Source organism: Tachypleus tridentatus, chromosome 5, assembly GCF_004210375.1.
Source record: "Tachypleus tridentatus isolate NWPU-2018 chromosome 5, ASM421037v1, whole genome shotgun sequence".
NCBI lineage: Eukaryota > Metazoa > Arthropoda > Merostomata > Xiphosura > Limulidae > Tachypleus > Tachypleus tridentatus.
This window is the reverse complement of record NC_134829.1, coordinates 32,136,001-32,159,288: the sequence shown is the minus strand read 5'-3', so window position 1 is coordinate 32,159,288 and position 23,288 is coordinate 32,136,001. Positions and strand designations below refer to the sequence as shown.

The following is a 23,288-nucleotide window of genomic DNA, read 5'->3' as shown; positions in this document are numbered from 1 at the left end:
AAATTGTATGATCGTGGTGATTATAAGACATTACCATAAAATTGTACAAATAAATTATGATAAAGTGATGCCTTACAAGAGGAAAAAATTGACCCAAAACATGTTGTACTGCCAGAAGTTCCAGTTCCAAGAGTTAAGATGGCAAGACTTCTTAGACATAGAACATTGTCCAGAAGCCTCCTGTTCATCAGTCCACACCTACCATGAATGGAAGCATCTGGTGAGGAAGTGACACACCCAACGAGATGTAGGTCTTGTTCAACTGCCAACATAGATTGTCAACAAGGGAGAGAGGAAGGGTAATGAGAAAATCCAAGGGATTCAAAGCAAGATCCCATTGGTTGTGCAGAGTCTATTTAAGAAGCCACGTGTGTCAGACCCAAGGGGATAAGTACTTCTATTAGAAAGGAAGGAGCAAGGGGAGGAGAACAGAAAGCTTCATCAAACATACTCATAGAAGAGGTGGTTGGGACCAAATAAGATGGGTATTGAAATTAAAACACTCAAGATATTGGGTAGGTAATGGGAAGGACTTCTCCAACTTGATAATCAAGCTGCTTTTATTAGAAGCAGATGAGTGTATTATGAACAAGAACAACTTCAGTTCAGAATAAGCTAACAGAAACCAGCCATTCTTGTTGAGGTGTAAATGCAATCCCTGAGCCTCCAGACATCAAGAAAATGCTTTGACCACCTGACAAAAGACATGCAGAACCAAAATCAACCTCAAAGTGCAAAGCATAAAATTGATACACAACCCTTGAACAAACCACAGACAGCATTTTGAACGATAGGAATACAGACAAACACTTGAGATGTCTACCTTGATCATCCATAATCCTGAAGAAAAAGCCTAACTTTGTTGAGAAAGGACTTCTTGATAAAACAGGAAAGATCCAAAAATGAGATTAGAAATCACAGGATGCCAGATAAAAGTTTTCTGGGGTACCACAAACAATCTGGAGTAAAAACTAGAATAATATCCGATATACTTGATAGCTCTCCGTGATAGAGACAATACCATCTTGGACAGATGTCAATTCATAGTCGGATCCTAAGGTAGCAGAATGGATATGAGTACTGGAGGGATACAACAGAGGGGAAAGAAACTGAATGAAACACAACCAGGATAACTCAAGAATTGGAAAGGAATTTCTGCCACAGGGTAAAAAAAATTTGCAAATGAGTCCCAAGTGAATTTGAGCACAAAGGATAGCCATTGTTACCACTGGTAGCAATGAAGCTGACACCAAGAAACATGATGAAAAAAAGAAACCATCTACAAGTCCCAAATATAAAAAAACTTGGGACAAGACAATTAGTGTCCTTTCCCAGAAGATCCCAACAGAGAGTAGAAAAAATAATCATACTAATGTAATGAGGGAGAATGTATCTCCTGAAAATCTCTTGGGAAATCAATGGAGTGCTTCAGAAAGAAGGTGTATGGTGGACAGGTACTCATGGAGGGCCATTGTGAATAGGGTAGTAGGTTCCCTTTTGCTGCCAGAATCTTCACCTCCAATTTCTTCTTCAAATGTTCCTTGCCTTTATCCAATAGTCAGTTTTCCTGCTTTCAGCTTACCCTCATAACTCTCCTATGGTACTTGTCCACCATATGCCTTTTCTCTGATGCACTCCACTGATTTCTCAAGTTTATGCAAATTAATTTCTTTCAAACTATGACATTCATGTAATTTGAAAGAAATTAAGTTGCATCATCATCACAAATCTTGAGCTTGGGTGAGGGTTACCTGAAGGCTTGTATCACGTCTTTAATGCAAAAAAAAAAAGTTGAACAAATAAGGTTATGAAATTTTCAAATTACAATATGTTCTTTCTATTGTTTATAAACATGGCCATCAAACTAATAGACATAAGTTAGTTTTCTTAAAACGCAGGAAAAGATGGGAAAGGCTCCTCTGGTGAGTTTAACAAATTTATTGATATCTTAGCAAATAATGATAAAATATTTAAATTCTATATATGAGTTTTTATTATCTATAGTTTGGGTTTCAATCTGTTATACAATACAAAAGCTATTCTGTTTGAGTTATACAACTTGAAAGAGAAAATTGAAAGCACAGGTTAATTATCTGACACTGAGAAGTGAAGACTTTTTTTTTAAAATTATGAAACTAAAATCTAAATAACATAACTCTGTATAAGGTCAAAACATGCACATTTTTAACTCTCTTTGTATGGAAAGAGTTAAGAGCATATCACACTTAAGTAAAACAAAACCTACCAGTACGTCTTCCATCATGTGTTCGGTGAATATCCGTTTTTCCAGCAAAAATGGAACTATTTGTTTCAGGTTTATTACCTTACTTAGTTCTACAAAGTTTGACTTGAGAAGTTCTCTATGAACTGGATCCATTTTGATATTCTTTTTACTGCAAGTTTCAAAAGAAAAAAACAACATAATAGTTTGTAAAAACTTATTAAATAGATTTGTGCATACACAGCATTTTAAATTACTTATTAATTTAGTCAGTAACTTATTTCTTTTGCCCACTGTTTTACTTTAAAGACATTTACAGTAGAAATACAAAAAAAAACGTTCTAATGTTCCATGTACTTGTTATCCATTCTTAAATATCAACAACTTAGACTGAGCCATATTCCTGAGCCCTTCTGCTCTGCAGATACAACATGTAAAGATATCCCCATGTAACCCTTTGAATCATGAAATCATTAAACAACCCTTCTCTGACTTTTTTTCAACCATTCAAGATCCTTTCAGAAATAAGGTGACTAAAAGTGAACAAAATATTCCAAATGGGAGCCAAGTAGCTCCTTACAAAGTGAGCTGATACAAATTGTGAATAGGGTAGTGAATTCAATTTCTACCAAGTAGCTCCTTACAAAGTGATTATAACATTCAATTTCTAGACAGTATTTTTAGTACTGTATACCACATAAAACTCAGTTTGTCAAGTTCCTAGCTAACATATATCATCTGGAAGGTTTAAGATATTTAATTTAATCTGTGATATTCTCACATTAATCCTTTCACCCTAGGTATCCTTTACTATGCACGAAAGTGTCTGACACTCAAAATTTTATTAACTAATTTTTGTTCATGTAACACCATTTAATATGGCATAAACATTCAGCAAATAATCCACATTTTAATAATATACAAGTTGTTAAGTTCTTAAGAAAATATTTTAAAAAATCTTTAACTTTCTTTAGTGTTAAACAGTAACACAATTTCTTTAAGCATCTTCCTTTCCATATGTTATCCCTTCAAAATATACGTATGAAATTAAACGTGAATTGCTCCCTATAGTATCGTCATTGCTCAGACAAACCGTAATTTTTATAGTCTTCAATGTTTGTTTGGTTATTAGTAGAAAATCTTACTCAGACAAACCGTAATTTTTATAGTCTTCAATGTTTGTTTGGTTATTAGTAGAAAATCTTACTCAGACAAACCGTAATTTTATAGTCTTCAATGTTTGTTTGGTTATTAGTAGAAAATCTTACTCAGACAAACCGTAATTTTTATAGTCTTCAATGTTTGTTTGGTTATTAGTAGAAAATCTTACTCAGACAAACCGTAATTTTTATAGTCTTCAATGTTTGTTTGGTTATTAGTAGAAAATCTTACTCAGACAAACCGTAATTTTTATAGTCTTCAATGTTTGTTTGGTTATTAGTAGAAAATCTTACTCAGACAAACCGTAATTTTTATAGTCTTCAATGTTTGTTTGGTTATTAGTAGAAAATCTTACTCTTTTTGTCATATCCTCTTTTTCAGGCTTTGTTAATGGTTGTATTTTGCATCTGAATATATATTACCTGTAACAAATAGAAAGTCAAAGTTTTTATCTACCAAATGGTATATTGCATTTTAAATAGGTAAACATCAATTTCACTTGTGATACAAGTTTGGTTCCCACAGAAATCACAACTGCAAGCTTGGAGGAATTTGTAACAGCTCTTGTTGCATTGTTAGAAAATCAAAAAAACTGAGTTATGAGAAAATGTCTCCTTGCATATTATTAGTCTACACTCTTTGGTGCATTATTTAATGCACTGCTACATTGGTATAAAATATGTAGGCTTAGGTATATCTGACAATCAACAGCAAGAAAAAAACACTGGGTAAGTATTTTATTTCTTGTTTAATTTTTATTTATTATTAAAAACATATCTAAAATTTAAAATAGGGATCTTTTTGGGTTATATTAGATTAGATAAAATAAATAATAATGAAAATGTTTCATAAGGCAGCCAGTTAGGTATCACTTAGTAGTTTGTGGGTAATATAATTTGATAGTGTAGCATAAGCTGCACATTCTCCAAGCGATTTACAACATATAATGGTGCGGATGGTTTAAATGGCAATCAATAAAACAATAAAATTTAATTATTAATAGCTGTTTTCTATCACAAGCTTAAAGCCACTTAAAATAATGTAGTTTTATATTACAATTTGAATTCATTCTAGAAAGTAAAAATTTCAATTTTTTGTGTGTGTGGTTGTTATAACGTCAGTCAAATTGACAGATCCTGTTTTAAATTAAGGTAGAGATAATAAGTGATAAAATGTGAAATTTCAAACATCTCTTTCCAGTTAAACTTTATATGTATTATTTTCCTCTACACAAACTTAATGTGAAGTTGGTAAATTTGAAGTAAATATAAGCTACACTTTTCAGTTTCTAGAGTACCCTCAAATTGTAAAATGGAAGTTATTTGTTTACATTTACTTTTATTGATTATTAAACTGTATCTAACTGATATTCCCACCATAAATTTGTAAATTTGCCTAATGTGGAGTTCATGTTACCCTATTAAATTACATAATGAAAGGGCTACTTGTGAGCATACCCTTATAATAATTTGTTATTATTCTTTAGTTTACTTGATTTGACTTAAAATGTTTCTACTTTTTACATTTGAGTTACTTTTATAATACACATGAAAAAACAAGAAATACAGTATTTAACTGGGTCTTCCTTTATGTTGTTGATTTTTAAGGAAGTTTGATTCCACTTCTTTTTTATAATGGTACTAAAGTTTTAAAGTCAAAAAGAGTACCAAAGAATGTATAACAACAAGAAGCACAAAACAAACAATGTCCTTTAATTATCATAAATTTCCTGGTTTTCTATGGGACAAGAGCAGTTAAAAATTAAATTAAGCTCATCAATGTGCTTCCTGTGAGAATAGTTTGAGCTGAAAGCAAAATAGAAAATTTGTTGTACAGAGAACAAAGTAATATACCTCCTCTGACAGAATAAAACATTGGCTATAAATAACAACATTAAATATGAGAGAGAACTATTGGCAATTTCTGAAAGAAAGGATGTGACAAACAGCGATGACAAGAAGGTGCTGATTTAGTACTTTATGACTCTGTAACACAATTTCTGAAAGAAAGGATGTGACAGACAGCGATGACAAGAAGGTGCTGATTTAGTACTTTATGACTCTGTAACACAATTTCTGAAAGAAAGGATGTGACAGACAGCGATGACAAGAAGGTGCTGATTTAGTACTTTATGACTCTGTAACACAATTTCTGAAAGAAAGGATGTGACAGACAGCGATGACAAGAAGGTGCTGATTTAGTACTTTATGACTCTGTAACACAATTTCTGAAAGAGAGGATGTGACAAACAGCGATGACAAGAAGGTGCTGATTTAGTACTTTATGACTCTGTAACACAATTTCTGAAAGAGAGGATGTGACAGACAGCGATGACAAGAAGGTGCTGATTTAGTACTTTATGACTCTGTAACACAATTTCTGAAAGAAAGGATGTGACAGACAGCGATGACAAGAAGGTGCTGATTTAGTACTTTATGACTCTGTAACACAATTTCTGAAAGAAAGGATGTGACAGACAGCGATGACAAGAAGGTGCTGATTTAGTACTTTATGACTCTGTAACACAATTTCTGAAAGAGAGGATGTGACAGACAGCGATGACAAGAAGGTGCTGATTTAGTACTTTATGACTCTGTAACACAATTTCTGAAAGAGAGGATGTGACAGACAGCGATGACAAGAAGGTGCTGATTTAGTACTTTATGACTCTGTAACACAATTTCTGAAAGAGAGGATGTGACAGACAGCGATGACAAGAAGGTGCTGATTTAGTACTTTATGACTCTGTAACACAATTTCTGAAAGAAAGGATGTGACAGACAGCGATGACAAGAAGGTGCTGATTTAGTACTTTATGACTCTGTAACACAATTTCTGAAAGAGAGGATGTGACAGACAGCGATGACAAGAAGGTGCTGATTTAGTACTTTATGACTCTGTAACACAATTTCTGAAAGAAAGGATGTGACAGACAGCGATGACAAGAAGGTGCTGATTTAGTACTTTATGACTCTGTAACACAATTTCTGAAAGAGAGGATGTGACAGACAGCGATGACAAGAAGGTGCTGATTTAGTACTTTATGACTCTGTAACACAATTTCTGAAAGAGAGGATGTGACAGACAGCGATGACAAGAAGGTGCTGATTTAGTACTTTATGACTCTGTAACACAATTTCTGAAAGAGAGGATGTGACAGACAGCGATGACAAGAAGGTGCTGATTTAGTACTTTATGACTCTGTAACACAATAAGATTGAATGCCATAAAAATTATGCTTTTCCTAAGTGATGGTAACTTATAATGAGTAATTCCCATTACATTTCATACTTTATGGAGGGGTGGTACATAAATCAGAGAAAAGGAAATGTTTAGAGAGCAATTGTCACAACTCTTATAATAGGTAAAATTTAAGGTTTTTTTATGTTGTTTTATAAAATTATGAACTTCATACTTGTATAATGTTAAAATCTGGATTACTGACTACATTTTTATGTGAAGTTTATTTGTATGCCATGAAATGAAATTAGTTTAAATTTTGAATGTAACTCAAGAAAAACTCATGATATACAAGGAAAATGATGTCCATTGACAAAGAGTTAATATATATCTTATCACTTTGCTGTCTTCATTTTACATAATTGGGTGCTAATTGAAAACAATAATTCATGTATTTGTTGGAAACACCACTCAAAAGATCAAAAAGCATGAGTTGCAACATTTTAATAAGCGACTACCCTAGCCAAGGTCAATCAGTACCACCCATACCTATGATGAAACCAACAATGGTGGTTCAGCAAACAATTACAACTGTCTTTTACAATGTAGTCCAGTATTTCCTCTCCTGGTTCATTGTAAACAATCAGATAAATATTTTGAGTTTTTTTTCCTCATGAGTTGGTTATGACTTAAGACAGCAGCATCATTCTCCTCTGACTCATTGCTCTAAGTATGACTCCTAATCAAAGTGTTGTAATTGTGAGTTGATTTAGTGTTTTATGGCACAAAGCAGATAGGCTATCTGCGCCAAACGTCCAGTAAAAAGGTAAAAATAAATTAAATGTAGTAAAATTCATAAAAGGAAATGAAGATAAAACAAAACATCACTGAAAAACAGAAAAAGCATAAAACCAATGTTGACACCTAATCTACAATGTTAAGAGAGAAAGCAGAATAAGAGAAGTTGTAAAGGACTTTCTCTAGCATAATGGTAATGATCATAAACCACCAGGAAGACTAACAGGTAAGTTCAAGAACCATTGTCAGACACCTGAAGTTGGTCTTTCCAGTCCTGGTTCTGGGTTATATGTCATTATAGCCAGTATCAAAAAGTAAAGTAATAAAAGTGTTAAAAGACATGCAGCAAAATTGTAAAAACAACTCGCCAGGATGACTAACGGGTAGTTCAAACAGCAGCATTAGTCTCCTGAAGTTGGCCTTTCCAGTCCTGATGTCGAGTTATTTAATGTTCTGACCATTTTCCAATTTCAAATTGAACTAGAGAGATTGAGACTCTGAAAAGGGAACCACAATTAAAAAGGTGTAATGAATAAATATCAAACACTTAAATGGGATTAAAAAGATTAATGGCCATTAAAAAACTAAAAACTTTATCAAGGTGGACAGTGTCACCGTCACCAATAACACTGTCCAATGTTACAGACAAACCTTGGGACAGAACATGTTTAAAATAGTGCCATCGTTACAACTCTCAACAATGGCAAGAAAGTAAAATGTGGCTTACAGTAACTTGAGTGTTACACAAACTACACACTGGTGCAACAGTTAAAGATAAAAGAAAACGATGAGTTAAAAAACTGTGACCAATGTGTAATCTAGTTAGAACAACATCCTCCTTCCGAACCTTATGGAAGTTAGATGGCTAAAGCCCAACATAGGGTTTTATTTAGAAAAGCTTGTTGTCGCATTGCTCACTTCAAGTGGACTGCCAACTAGCACGGAGCCGAGCCTTGAATACAGGACCATAGTCCATGTACGGAATAGGCACAGTGGTGATAGTGCCAGAGCAGAGAGATTTAGCTGCTGTGTCTGCAAGCTCCTTCCTGTGAATACCAACGTGGCCTGATAACCAGAAAAACTGGATAGAAGTAGATGTTAATGAGAAATGGGCCAGTCGGTTTTGAATATCAGTTAGAACAGGGTGTGAACCAATGTGAAGCAATTCCAAGGCCAGTAGAGAACTAAGCGAGTCAGTATAAATAGTGCAGTTGGAGTACTGCTCAGTTTCAATATGATCCAGGGCAAAGAGATATGGCGTACAGTTCCCCAGTCAACACATAAGCTGTAGAGGGGATTCTGTGAGCAACCACCGAACCGCAACAAACCATGGCAGAGCCCACAGAATTACCTGATTTGGAAATATCCATATAAATTGGAATGGAAAGATTGTTCAAAAGATGTTCAGTAAATAAAAGACGGTGCTTCCAATCAGAAGTATCTGCTTTTCTCAGATGACTTAAAGAAACGTCACATTTGGGGACTGTAATAAGCCATGGTGGGATGGGCTGACCAGCGGATTCTGCAATGTTATCCAAGGACAGACCCAATTCACCCAATTGCACCTGGATGCAAAGGCCAAAAGGAGCAATGGCAGATTGTCTGTTCTGAAAAATTAAGGTCCCCTGAGGAAGGAAAACACATCCCCAGGTGGGATGCTTTGGTAAGGAACGAAGTTTCGAAGAATACAGTAAAGACAGTTGGAAATGGCGAAGATACAGAGAAGATTTGTGAGATTCCACGTATAAGCTCTGAACTGGGGAGATGGGGAAAGTCCCAGTGCAGTGTCGAAATCCTTGATGATGAATAGGGTCCAGTATCTTTAAGGCCGAGGGTCTGTCAGAGCCATAGACCATTGATCCATAGTCTAGTTTCTATCGAATAAGAGCACGATATATCTTTAACATAGAACATCGATCTGCTCCCCAACTGGTGGTAGAGAGGACACGGAGGATGTTCAGTGCTCTTGTGCATTTCACCCGTAGCTGCTTTAAGTGTGGTATAAAGGTCAACTTACAATCAAAGATAAGCCCCAAGAACTTGGTCTCAGGGACCACTGGCAGAGAAACATCACCGAAGCTGAGTTCAGGATCAGGGTGAATACCCCTTTGGCAGCAAAAGTGCATGTAATGGTTTTAGAGAGAGATAGATTAAAGCCGTTAGCCGTGTTTCACTTCAGTACATGTTTGAGGGCAGTTTGTAGTTGCTGCTCAATATATATCATGTTCAACGACTGACACGAGATGTGAAAGTCATCGACATAGAGCCTGTTTGCAACAGTTAGAGGGAGTTGTTCAGCGATGGCATTTATCTTTATACTGAAAAGTGTGACACTAAAAACACAGCTCTGAGGGACCCCAAGTTCCTGTAGAAAAGAACAGGAAAGTGTCAAACCCACACAAACTTGGAATCTCATGTCCATAAAAAATTTTTAATAAACATGGGTAAATGGCCATGTAACCCATATATATGGAGGTATCGCAAAATGCCATACCTCCATGTTGTGTCATAAGCCTTTTAAATGTCAAAGAATATTGATACAAGATGTTGCCATTTGAGAAAGGCTTCTCTGATTGATGTTTCAAGTTGAATTAGGTGGTCTATGGTGGAGTGCTGTTGTCAGAACCCACACTGGGTGAGCGAGAAGAGGTTGTTTGATTCAAGAAACCAAACAATACGAGCACCATCCTCTCTAAGGTCTTACAAAGACAGCTCATCAAAGCAATTGGACAGTAGTTTGAAGGAATCTTGTGATCTTTCCCAGGCTTAGAGAAAGGTAAGATAATAGCCTAGTGCGAGGCATTTGGAAGAACATTATCCTCCCAGATCTGGTTAAAAATAATTAGAAGAATATCAAGAGAAGCAGGAGAGAGACAGCTCAGCATGTCATAGTGTATATCATCAGGTCCAAGAGATGTACTGCCAGACCAATGAAGGGCCATTTTCAATTCCACCAGTGTAAAGGGATGATTATAGTCAAAGAGAAAGACAGTTCAAAAGGAAAGAGGTGAATGTTCTGCCCGAGTCTTGATGGCCAAGAAGATGGAGGAACAAGCAGAAGTGCTAGATACTTGGCAAAAGATTTCACCTGGAGTATCGGCGATGCTCCGGAGATCAGCTATCTCTTGGCCATCAGAGAGTAAGCTCGAGAAAGGGACAGAATTACAGTGCCCACTGACCTTTCGAATCCTGTCCCATATGACTTTGGAACTGGTGGTTGAAGATATGCTAGTTGTGAACTTAATTAGAGATTCCTTCTGAATTTGACTTCTTACCCATCTAGCATGTGCACAGACCCGTTGGAAAGCGATGGGGGTTCGAAAGTGTGGGATATCTATGGAAAGTATCCCAGGCCTGTTTTTAAGCCTTCCATGCCATGTGGCAGGCAGGAATCCACCACGGATGATGACATTGTGGAAAACGTGTCGTGGTTTTATGAATACACTGAGCAGCTGCTTGTACAATACAGTCAGTTACTGCTACCACACAGTCGTCTATTGATGGCTGACTCACGATGGCAGAATCAAGTTCTGCAAGAGCAGTGAAAGTGGACCAATCTGCCTGAACCAGCTTCCACTGGGGCACGCAGGTAGGGTGGCATCGACCACGGCCAGTCTCTCTCAAAAGTATAGGAAAATGATCACTGCCTAGTGGATTATTGTCAAACCTCCATGAAAAATGGGAGAATAATGATGGGGAGCAAATTGAGAGATCAATAGCAGTAAAGTACTGACTAGGTGCGTTAAAATAAGTGGAAGAACCAGTACTGAAAAGAGAAAGATTGTGATCAGAGAGCATATGCTCTACAGAGTGACCTATCCTATCAATAACAGCACTTCCCCAGAGGGGATGATGCCCTTTAATTTCCCCCAGGATTAGAAAGGGAGATGGCAACTGTTGAATGACAGCATCCAGATCTGATTGGTCATATGTCTCTCCAGGTGACAGGTACAGAGAACAAACAGTAATGGTATGACCCAAGGAAACACAGATGGCTACGGCCTCCAAGGGTGTGTTGAGTGACAAAGACATGGTGGGAACATGCTGATCAACCAACAGTGCAACCCCTCCATGTACTCGTCCATCACAGAGCCTGTCATTTCTGTACAGAGAAAACTGACAAATGGTGACTGTATCAGCAGGTTTCAGAAATGTTTCTTGTATGGAAACACATACAGGATGGTAGGAAGCAATCAGTGTTTTGATATCATCCAGATTAGAACATAAACCTCGACAGTTCCATTGTATCAAGGTAGCCATTTTTAATATTGGGTAGGCGAAGTGGTTGGAAAACCCTTCTGTTTACGACCATGTCTTTTTTTCTTACTGTCCTTATTCGAAGGAGGTCTATCAACCTCCATGGATCCTGCCCTGGGTCATTTGGGCAGGTCTTTGTTGTTGGAATGGGATTCCAGTGAATGAGAACATCAACGAATGATTGTTTTACATTGTGGGGTGGGAGAAAAAGATGTACCAGATGAAATTCCTATATTTGAAACTGAAGGATGTGGATCTTGAGGTTTGTTGGAATGTATGGGAGGAACAGAGATGGATGTAGAATCGATTCATCAACCTTTTTAACCATGGAGGTCAAAAGGCTTTTCATTTGTTTTGAAAACGATTCTCTTGGAGGCACAGAGATCTGTCTGCACTCCCACTGTAGTTGTGGAATGAAGTGCAGCAGCATATATTCCGAGATGGAGTTGCGGACAGCAATTTCCGAGCCTCAGGATAACTAATGTTATAAGTCGTTTTGAAATGCTGCACCTCTTTTTCCTCCAACCATTTTGGGCAGGACCGAAAGTAGGAAGGGTGGGAACCATTGCAGTTGACACAATGTGGGTCCGTGTCACACTCATAGGCATCGTGGTCCTTGCCACCACAACGAGCACGTCAGGGAACCATGACAGTACATCTTTGAGTGGCCAAACCTCTGACATTGGAAACATTGGAGAGGGTTTGGAATGTATTGTCGTATCCTGCAATTTAGATAACCTGCCTTGATGGTGGTAGATGCATGTGGTGATGTAAATGTCAAAACAAGGATATTTTTGGACAGTGTAACTCCATCTTTGAGAGTGGAGAGGTGCCTCACTGCAGAAACTCCTTGATTCGAGAGACCAGCGAGAATCTCTGACTCGGGGACGTTCTTCAAATCCCTCTCAACAATAACTCCTTGCGATGAATTCAAGGTAGCATCAGGGGTAACTTCAATAGGTACATCCCCAATTGTCTTTGAATTCAAGAGGAGTTCACTGTGTTGTGATGTGGATGTTTCAACCAATATGACTCCAGATCGAAGCTTCTTTACTGACTCTGGAGAGCCAGCAAGTCCCTCTAGTCACTTCTGAATAAAACAGGGGACATTTGCCCTAAAGGTTTTTCTGAAAGAGAATGTAATATAAGAAAATGGGGTACAGGTGTTACAGATCTTGAAGATTGCTGCTCAGAGTATTTAAGACGTGGTCATTTACCTATTGGCTGTTTTTTCACTATTTTATTTAAAATTTTTGAACAAGGATCCATAGGGAAAAAGGAAAATTTCAGTACCCACTGACCCCACCCACCATAGAGCCCTATGAGGGAACGCACTACAATGTTATACAAGGATATTGCAGCAACGCCAGGGTTTCATGAGCACTATACCCAAACACCAGCATCAGACATAATGTCCACAACACCCGTTGAGAACTTCCAACAATGGTATTTGGTTGACCCTAGCCCAAGTGGACCAGCCAATTGACCCAAGGGGGGCCATCCAAAGGCTGCTCATCTACAGGAATTCAAGGCCAAAGTGATGTGTTAGGGTTAGACCCCTGAACCACTAGGATCCTCTCCTCCCCTTCACGGGTCACCACGCACGACAAACACATGGGTGGATGTTTAGATCCCAGAGGAGGTAACCTGAAAGAACAGAATCTTCCCTGGGAGGTCCCCTCACCACGTACAGGAATCCACACCGAGGGGTGTTGTAAGAGAATTTCATCTGTCATCTAAAACAAACAGCTTTTTGACATGCTTCTTACATATTTATGCAGCTTCTATAACTCAACATCAGTGAACAAATCTGTCAGAGTTTATGGTAAGTCAAGTCCTGATACTGTCCCAGATGGTCTTTTCTAGTTTTTGTTAGTATTCCTGTTGATGCTGTTGAATGCATTTTCGTGGGGGGAGGACCATACATCATTTTCAAAGGAAGTAGTATTTTCTGCCCAAACAAGCATGTTTGGCAAACAATCAGTGTCCTGCATATGGAGTTCTGGTCTCACTCGGAAGGCTTGATGAACCATAAAGCACATCAATTTTTTTTCTGCTCCTGCATCAGAAAGGATCTTGGTCTTGCACCCTTTTATCCTCATGGTTATATATGAAAGTCCAATAACCCTGAAAACTAAGTTGACCACTAATTTCTTTATTGCAAGGAGTCACCTGTGTTCCTCCAAGCTTATGGCCAGACTAAACATAGAATCTGTGTGTTTCCATGACCATTTGCAACTCACTGCTAATTATCCTAGCCTTGCTGAGCCACAGATCTTGCCTACTTTGTTGGTGGATGGTATTAGATGTCTGGCACCTGCTATGCTGTTGGAGGAAATGAGAGCTCTGTTCTTTGCTACTCAGCATAGTTTAAGCAGATGGAACACACTGACTACATAAGCAGCTAAATCTTCAGTTTCAGTCCTCTTCTAAACCTTAAACTTAACCCAATTCTCCACAGGGCCAAACCACTGGTACAATCAGCCACAGATATTCTTCCAGTCTTCTTACTTCTCTTCATTTAGGTGTTCAATACCATTCAGAACTGAAATATTCTAGCTAGAAATCAGGCACTGAACTGCCCTCTGGAGTGCAGACATTACAAAAATGGTCTCAGGCTTCTTTTACCATTCCTTTGATCAGAAGTGAAAATGCTCTGTCTTATTCACAAAGAACTGTATGGTGATGCCCAAACCCTTTCCCTCACGAGTTCTTAGCCAGTGCCCAATAATGACACTGCCAGTATCACAGGTGCAGTGTTGTATGCATACTTACGGATCCTGACACTAAGAAGAGTATAGCAGTCCCTCTTAGGTCTCTCTTATAAACCTTGTACATAATTATTTTAGTATCAAATTATACAATAAAAAGCAATAACTGTCCAAAAGTCTACATCACAGTAACCTGAAGAAATTTGAAAGAAAGATTCACTGAATGTAATACAAGACATTCCATGTTTACCATCATTGCAACTCAAAACTCCACTGTATATCTAGACAAAACACTGTAATTTTAAACAAAGAACTGGAAGCTATACATCTTTACTGAATAAAACAGCCCAACTCTGAATCAAAATTTTACCTAGAAACTTGGATTCTTTGATCGTGACACAACCTTCTATCTCAGTAATTTCCCTACACATTTGCACATGAATGAACTTCATTCTTAGACAACACAAGAAGTGCACTATAAGAGAGGAAAATGGATGAGTAAGTGTGGAAGGTTAGTGTTTACCAGTAATACATTTTTAAAGAAAATGTTAACTTCCAAGGCAATACCTCACTTCCCTAACAGAACAGTAAGAATCTCACAATCAAGTGGCAAAGAGGACAGTGTAAAGATTAAACCCAGATGACCTCCTTTCAGAAATAATCCAAAGGTAAATCCCATAGTACATGATACATGGTGGCAAGGTTTGCACACCCACGAGAGACTTTATTTTATCTCAACCAAGATATAATCTTCACCTGGAAAAAAAGTTAAAAGTGTCAAAGTGATAGGTGGAATTTTAGCATGTCCAGCTAAGAACTACAACAGAAGTGAACAGTGAGCCAAAAAGTGTAATATGGTTAGGGTGCAATTGTACCATATGATGTCTGACCTCAACTCGACTGGATAGACTAAGATGGGGTAAAGAACCCATCTTGCTACAAGAGAGCACACTGACTGTTTGAGAGGTGACCTACACTAAACTATACTATAAACAGTGCTGCTACTGTTGTACTTCTCACCATATGGTGCTATATAAATTCAGTGAGGAACACTCTAGGATTCACCACCACAGCAGCTAGGAAATGTCAAGTGGCAAGTGTCTCCCATTCTCTGCTCAAAGAAGTAAGGAAGAATTTGAGCTGGGAAGATGAAGAGAAGTGTCCAGATCCACATCAGATGCCTGCTGCAAATATCATTCACTGTAGATAGTGTAATAGATTACTACAAAATCCTATTTTCAAAATCCAGCAAAAGTGAGCTAAAAAGGTGGGAAATCACTTCTCTGGTGTTAATATCCTAATCTATCTACTCAAGTTGGCAATAGACTAAATGGGAATAAACCTAAAAATATACAATATCAGGTTGTCAAATATAAAGTTTTGATACAAAAAATCAGTTTGGCATAATTTCATTAGTGCATTTTTAGTTACACTGTTTACAGTATGATGCAATAGTCTCAAATGATTAGCATGTTGATATTTTTTACATATGTGCATACATACACTACAAATACATTACATAAAAATCTTTCCTTGTTCTCAAAAAGATTTTCATTTGCAATGAAGTGGCATATCAAATTTACAGTAAAAATAAAATATTTAATTTGCCATTTTGGCACATGACTACAGTTGAGTACACTAAACAGGAACTGATTAAATGGGAATAACATATTTAAATATTCATCCTTTGTGTCATCAGAATGTTCACAATATTCTTCAAACAGTTTCAGTTAAATACTTTTTTTTCAAGTTTTTACTCAAACAGAGAACAAAGACTGTGAAGAAATTATCTGGGTTGCCATTATAATTTTTTTAGCCAACAAAATCTGCATGAAACCCTTCTTTACACAGTATGTATAGGGTTCATTAAGTTTGTTTATCTGTCTGCATAAACTGTAAAGTTGGTCATCTTTGTTAGTATTCCAAACAGGATTTGACAGCTGGGTCATTCCATGTCAACTCACCTATGGCTTCCCAGTTCATGTCAGATTTCCTTGAAATAATTCAAGCAATAACTTCATCCTGATTTATTTAGCCATGCAGTACAACTTTAGGATTTTACATGGCTGAATAAATCAAAATGAAGTTTTTGCTTGAATATTTTCGAAAACATCTATGACATGAACTGAAAAAAGTTCTTGTTTCTGGTTAAGTTGGCATGAATGACCAAGCTTCTTGGCCTTGACCTACTATATTGTTAGTATATCCTCCAGAAGTGGGAATATGTGGCTGAGTTGTGATTCTTAAAAAATATTTTAATGTTTATGCCAAATCTGGAAAAGCTATTTTCTAACTACTGGTTTTTTTACAAAGTACAGATGCAATTTGTCTTTATCTGAAATAGCCTTTTCTGTCCAAAAAATAAATTTTGATGATAAAACTTGAGTGTTTTTAATGTGATTCTTTGATAATAAAATGTTTCCAAGACATTTTGCAAGTTTAGATAAAATGTTAACAAATCTTACGTGCAAACCATGCCATAGCAGATTTGCCAATCTTGTTTTCTGTATGATAGGCCTACCACAACTACAAAGCAATATTTTGAGAAATAATTGTTTTGATTTTGTCCAACAAATGATGAAAATAATACTCAAATGCTATCTAAATAAAAACTGAACCAATAAAGATCACAAAAACCTAACAACTGTACTCCAAAGACATACTACATTTCCACAACTTCAGCTTAAAAAGTAAGATTTTCAAAGTTATTTCAGAGAAATCAATAACTTTACCTCAGGACTATTTTATTCTCTTTGATTAGATGAATATCAGAAACCATCAAAGATGGCCTGAAGCATGTGTAACTAAAGTTATTAACTGTCAGAATCTGATTCCACACAAATTAAATGTCTTTGTTACCATAGAACTTTGAACTTTCAACAAACTGTACTATGAGCTAAAAGCTTGCTAGCATCATATTAAGGTATAGATAATACTTCCTTCTTTATTATAATATAAAAGATTTGATTCAGTTGAAAATAATACTTTAATCCAAAATATATAATTTTAAATTGTTGTATTTGACTAAAATGGAAGACAATGTTACAGGTTGAAGTAATATTGTGGCAAACATGCATTTTCATTACATTTTATCCAACAATAAAATAACAAAATACAGCCTGCCCTTCTTCCTAGAAGTTATTATCCATAAAATAAGAAAAACAGTTAGGTAAAATGCAACACTGTTAACTTATATCAATGTGAAAAATAACAATGTTAAAACATAAATTTGCTATTCAAAGTGTCTGTAACATATGCAAATAGATGAGTATCTACAATGAAGTAAGAGCCTAAAGGTTATTTAGCTTGTTTGTAGTTAAGCACAAAGCTACACAAAGGGCAGTCTGTGCACTGCCTACCAAAGGTATCAAAACCCAGTTTCTAGCATTGTAAGTCTACAAACATATACCACTGTGTTTAAAGGTTTTTAGACTACTAAATACAGAAACAATTTTTCATCTCGTGATGAATACAGATAAAAACAATATGTACCATAATTTTCAGCTGTTTTGGCAATGAAAATATGTAAGAACTGGCAAAAAAAAAGGGACTTCTACAAGATAAAATGAAAAACAATCTTTATAAGCACAGAACCAAAAAGAAAACACAGCAAATATACTTCTGTATGCACATATTATGGTCACTTCAACTGAAGTATTCTCAGTTCCAAAGTTTTCATTTTATCGGAATACTTTAAAGTTTGTATTCACTTGTCAAGCTCCAAATACAAATGAACAAATTATTATGTCTGAGTGAAACAGGCAAACCCACTTTCTTTGTTCAGCCACAGGTGTCACCTCATGACCTTTGTTGCAGTACTGATTGTCTATTATATTTAGACAAGGTCAACTCAGCAAGAAAAGGTCAATTATTTCAACCCAGATACTGTATATCACTGTAATATCCTTTCTGGTAGAATATATATCATCTATTATAGTCTATAGAATAACAACAATAAAAATAGAGCTAAAAGTAAGTGTATATACACTAAATAAACAATTTTAAAAATTCCTTCATAACTGAACCAGCTAGAAAACATATGATAACAATACAAATCATAATCCAACATGATTTAACATGTTAGATTTAAGATTAATTATTCAAGCTTGACAATAAAACAAACAAACTGGCCTATGTGCCATGTTTGTCAGTTATTTTGACTTTCAAGCCCATTTTGTGCCAGACTAAATACACAAGCCACTTGCAAGTTACAGGGAAAATATTGCTCTTCAGATATCCACTGATAAATAACTATCCCAACAGAATTTATTCCTTCATTTAAATACAGAGCAAATAAATTAGTATGTGAACTTAAAAGGATTGACAAACAAACAGCAAAATTGATTTCAACATCATCTCAAAGACAGTTGAATTCTAAAATGTTTAATTAAGATGTAAAAATTCAAAGTTTAAGTGTTAGAGTAGAGAAATAAATGGATATTTTTTAACTTACGTTTATGATAATATAATAATATACCCATACAGTAATACTAATAGTACTATCATTTAGTAGCAGAGATACAGTACTAATATTGCTAATTATACTTAAACTTTTGAGCACAGTATTGAAAACTCACAAGCGAAAGGACAGTAAATAAGGTTGAAAAAATGGTTTTATCTCATGTCATGGCGAGGAGACCTAAACTTTTAATCTTTATTGACATATTGCAAACCCTATCAAGTTATGTTCTTATTTGGTAAAAAATATTAAGATTGAATAATAAATATCATGATAACGTTTAGTTAAAAAAAAACTCAGTAAATATTAAGTAATTTATTATTCATATGCGTTACAGTTCTAGACACATTATGAATCTCTCTAGCACACCTTCACTTACACAAATTTTGGCAATAAGTCGCATTATTTTATATTGTGGTTGTACTTCGATTTTAAATATATTTTTCTTGCCATATTTTATATTCAATTTGAAACAATACTGCTGTTTTTAAGCTACCTATAAAGATAAAAATTTTAACATGAAGAGTTGGTGCCTTTACTATAACCGATTAAACATTTATATAATAATAATGAAACAAGAATATAATTTACACAAGAATCTCACATGAATACTCACAACTTAATCATCACCTATATATGCTTAATATTATGCCTATTCGGATCATCCTTTGGCAATGATGCGCATGCGTTTTACGTAGGAGACAATAGTCTATATTAGTGGAAAAAAAATAGTCTATATTCTTCCTTATACAAAACTTTTAGCAGATCTTATTCGCAAAATACCTATTAAACTATATATTTTAGGTAGTGTTAATGCTGTATTTTTCCTTAAATGTAGTTATATAGTGTCGTTTATTTAATTGAATACTTATTATTTTCTTTGTATACTTGTGTTAGTTCATAAACACTATTAGATCCGTATTTAATTCAGTTTTAACTGGCACCATCTAAGTTATTAATATAATACGGGGATTTCGTTATATTTTATGATGGCCCGGCATGACCAGGTGGGTTAAGGCGCTCGACTCGTAATCTGATGGTTGCGAGTTCGAATCCTCGTCGCACCAAACATGCTCGCCCTTTCAGCCGTGGTGGCGTTATAATGTTACGGTCGGTCAATCCCACTATTCGTTGGCAAAAGAGCAGCCCAAGAGTTAGCGGTGGGTGGTGATGACTAGCTACAGTCCCTCTAGTCTTGCACTGATAAATAAGGTACGGCTAGAGCAGATATCTCTCGAGTAGCTTTGCGCGAAATTAAAAAATAATAATCAAATTTTATGGCAATAATAACAAAATAATGTACTTACTATTGGATTTTGCAGTTCAAAAAGAGTAAATTTGTGCTACAATATCAATTATCTATACAATTATAATTATAATGACTGTTGTTTTTTCGTGTAACAACTTCGCAGGGTCTGGATGAATCTTCACCAAAATTGGTATGGAGGCTCATCAGAGACATGAGGGGGATACATATAAAGTTTTGCACTTTTTACAACTATTTCACTCCCGTAGACAGACTTTCACCAAATTTAGTATCAAGATTCATGGAGCCCATGAAAAGACACATACATATTTTAAGTTTTGTGGTTTCTTATAGTCGTTTCTTATCTTTATTTTGCCTACTGTTGATGGATCTTCACCAAAGTTTGCATGAAGAGTTTTCTGTTCATACATAGATACATAAAACTTGCAGTTTCACATTCTGTTTATTTTGCAGATTTTTATGGACAATTTTTGCAATTCCATATAAAGGAAACAACCTTTCATACCCTCAGATAGCCTTTTATTAATCACGAATTTACATAACTTCCGTCCAGGAATGTGTGTTTTCTTATTGCAAAGCTACATCGGGCTATCTGCTGAGCTCACCGATGGGAATCGAACCCTTGATTTTAGCGTTGTAAATCCATAGACACACCGCTGTACTAGGGGATGGGTACTCTATCTAGTTTATTTAATAAGTAACAAAAACAATTTATAATCGTACCTCTAAACTGCCCTTTGAACTCGCACCACACGAACATCTACAATCGAAATAAAAAAGTTTGTTTTTTTGTTGTTAGTAGGATTGACCGTTACTTATAACGCCCCCACGGCTGAAAGAGCAAGCATGTTTGGCGCGACGGGGACGCGAAGCCGCGACCCTCAGATTACGAAGCGCACGCCTTAACGCGCTAGGCCATGCCGGGCCATAATAAAAAAAAAAAAAAGTGAAAAGCAATATTCAAAATAACTTGAAAGTGTAGGAATGGATGCACCAAAAAGTGAGGAAACAACGGAGGATTGAGTGTGTTATAATGAAACTTCTTCTGTACAACTCCACAAGAGTTGAATCCAACTTCTGTTCCGTACCTACGTAGACATATCACATACTACTCATATAGTGAACTTACATTTGAGGTTTAACCTACGTAGACATATCACATACTGCTCATATAGTGAACTTACATTTGAGGTTTAACCTACGTAGACATATCACATACTGCTCATATAGTGAACTTACATTTGAGGTTCAACCTACGTAGACATATCACATACTGCTCATATAGTGAACTTACATTTGAGGTTCAACCTACGTAGACATATCACATACTGCTCATATAGTGAACTTACATTTGAGGTTTGACCTACGTAGACATATCACATACTGCTCATATAGTGAACTTACTTTTGAGGTTTAACCTCAAATATCACATATCACATACTGCTCATGAGCCAATTTCCAGATCTTGTCACACAGTAAGGTATACTGAGAAGTTTAAATCCCTTTACTGTTTTATTTGATAACACCTACTCAGTATACAAGAGAGTGAGTTTAAATCCCTTTACTGTTTTATTTGATAACACCTACTTAGTATACAAGATAGTGAGTTTAAATCCCTTTACTGTTTTATTTGATAACACCTACTTAGTATACAAGAGAGTGAGTGGATCTATGTAATTTAAAATGGCACTATGCTATGAAATCTCGTTCCCCATCCAAAATTTCACAGTTAACCCCTTGTTAATGCCATTTTGTCTTCTTTATTTGTTTGTTTTTTGAATTTTGCGCAAAGCTAGAGGGATGGCAGCTAGTCATCACTACCCACTGCTAACTCTTGAGCTACTCTTTTACAAACTAATAGTAGGATTGAACGTCATATTATAACACCCCCGCGGCTGAAAGAGCGATCATGTTTGGTGCAACGGGGATTCGAACCCGCGACCCTCAGATTACGAGTCGAACGTCTTAACCCACCTGGCCATACCGGACCCTTTTGTCTTATCATGAGGGCAAAATTGCATTTGGGAATTGAAAAACAAAAGTGTAAGGAACTTATCTTCTTGTTTTTCAGATTTTATTTATTAAATAGTGGCATAACATTCAATTATTTGTACTCAATTATATTATATAATGAAGTTTGAAGAGAAATTTAATTTTAAAAAATCTTACATATCTGTGACGCAAAAATAAGCGACCTCTAAAAAAGTTTCCCTTGTACCTAAATGCTAGTTGTGCCATCTGTGGTAGGTATCTTATTTATTTGTTTGTTTTGGAATTTTGCGCAAAGCTGCTCGAGGGCTATCTGCGTTACCCGCCCTTAATTTAGCAGTGTAAGACTAGAGGGAAGGCAGCTAGTCATCACTACCCACCGCCAACTGTTGGGGTACTCGTTTACGAACGATTAGTGGGATTGATCGTCACATTATAACGCTCTCACGGCTGAAAGGGCGAGCATGTTTGGGGCGACGGGGATTCGAACCCGCGACCCTTAGATTACGAGTTGAATACCTTAACCCACCTGGCCATGCCGGGCCTGATTGATATTTAAGCCCTTTTCTTGTCTTTTTTCTTTGTACGATGCAATGAAGTCTTGGCGTGTTAAATGTCAGTTGTAAAACCTTTAGCCACTTTTAATCAAGTGTGCTAATCTCAGTACCATGTTATTCCAATCGCAATATTTAACAGTTAAGAAATTATGGTATGATAAGCAAAGCACATGACAAAATTTGTTCGCTGTATTTTACAACCTGTTTGGTGCTTATTATGGTAACTGGCATTTTATGTAGAGATTGTATTGAGTACTTGTTAATGGTATTTTTTATGATCCTAATAAAAATTACTTCTGGAAAAACTGCAGGGGATGTATGTGATTTGATCATTTTTCTATATCGTATAACTATATCGTATTTCAATAAATTATACTATATTGAAAACCGACTCAAAATATATATATTTTAGGAAAGAAATTGATCCACAAATGTTCGTGATAAGATCTATCAAGTAGCGAGATCATGGTCTCTATGGTAACTAGGCTTTAAGCTTTTAATTGAAACAGCATGTGATTTTTATATTCTGATAATTACTTATCATTTTTTCTCCCTCTGAAATGATTTAGCATTTGGACAAAGTGAACATGTCAGTGGGCGTGATGCTTCCTTCACTGCATCTGGATTTATACTGTTTTTTTTTCACAGAAGCATCCCTTTAAGAAATTTTGGGTTTTTTATCTGCAGA

At 36.0% G+C, this 23,288-nt stretch overlaps 1 protein-coding gene across 9 annotated transcripts in view; it reads right to left on the bottom strand.

The window, feature by feature from the left end:
• The window catches only part of LOC143250851 (caspase-2-like), a 43,868-nt gene extending 24,385 nt beyond the window's left edge, over positions 1 to 19,483 (bottom strand). For 3 of the 9 annotated variants that reach the window (XM_076501946.1, XM_076501952.1, XM_076501951.1), the window contains exons 1-2: positions 19,404 to 19,482; positions 2,246 to 2,393 (exon numbers count right to left, since the gene is read on the bottom strand). In XM_076501946.1, coding sequence (XP_076358061.1) covers positions 2,246 to 2,393; positions 19,404 to 19,414 — 159 coding nt within the window. In that variant the 5' untranslated portion in view covers positions 19,415 to 19,482. Of the gene's footprint in view, positions 1 to 2,245; positions 2,394 to 3,737; positions 3,805 to 18,905; positions 19,081 to 19,166; positions 19,371 to 19,403 lie in introns of those variants that run through there. The other 6 variants (XM_076501947.1, XM_076501953.1, XM_076501948.1 and 3 more) reach the window with 6 other exon arrangements.
• Positions 19,484 to 23,288: the final 3,805 nt, after the last annotated feature.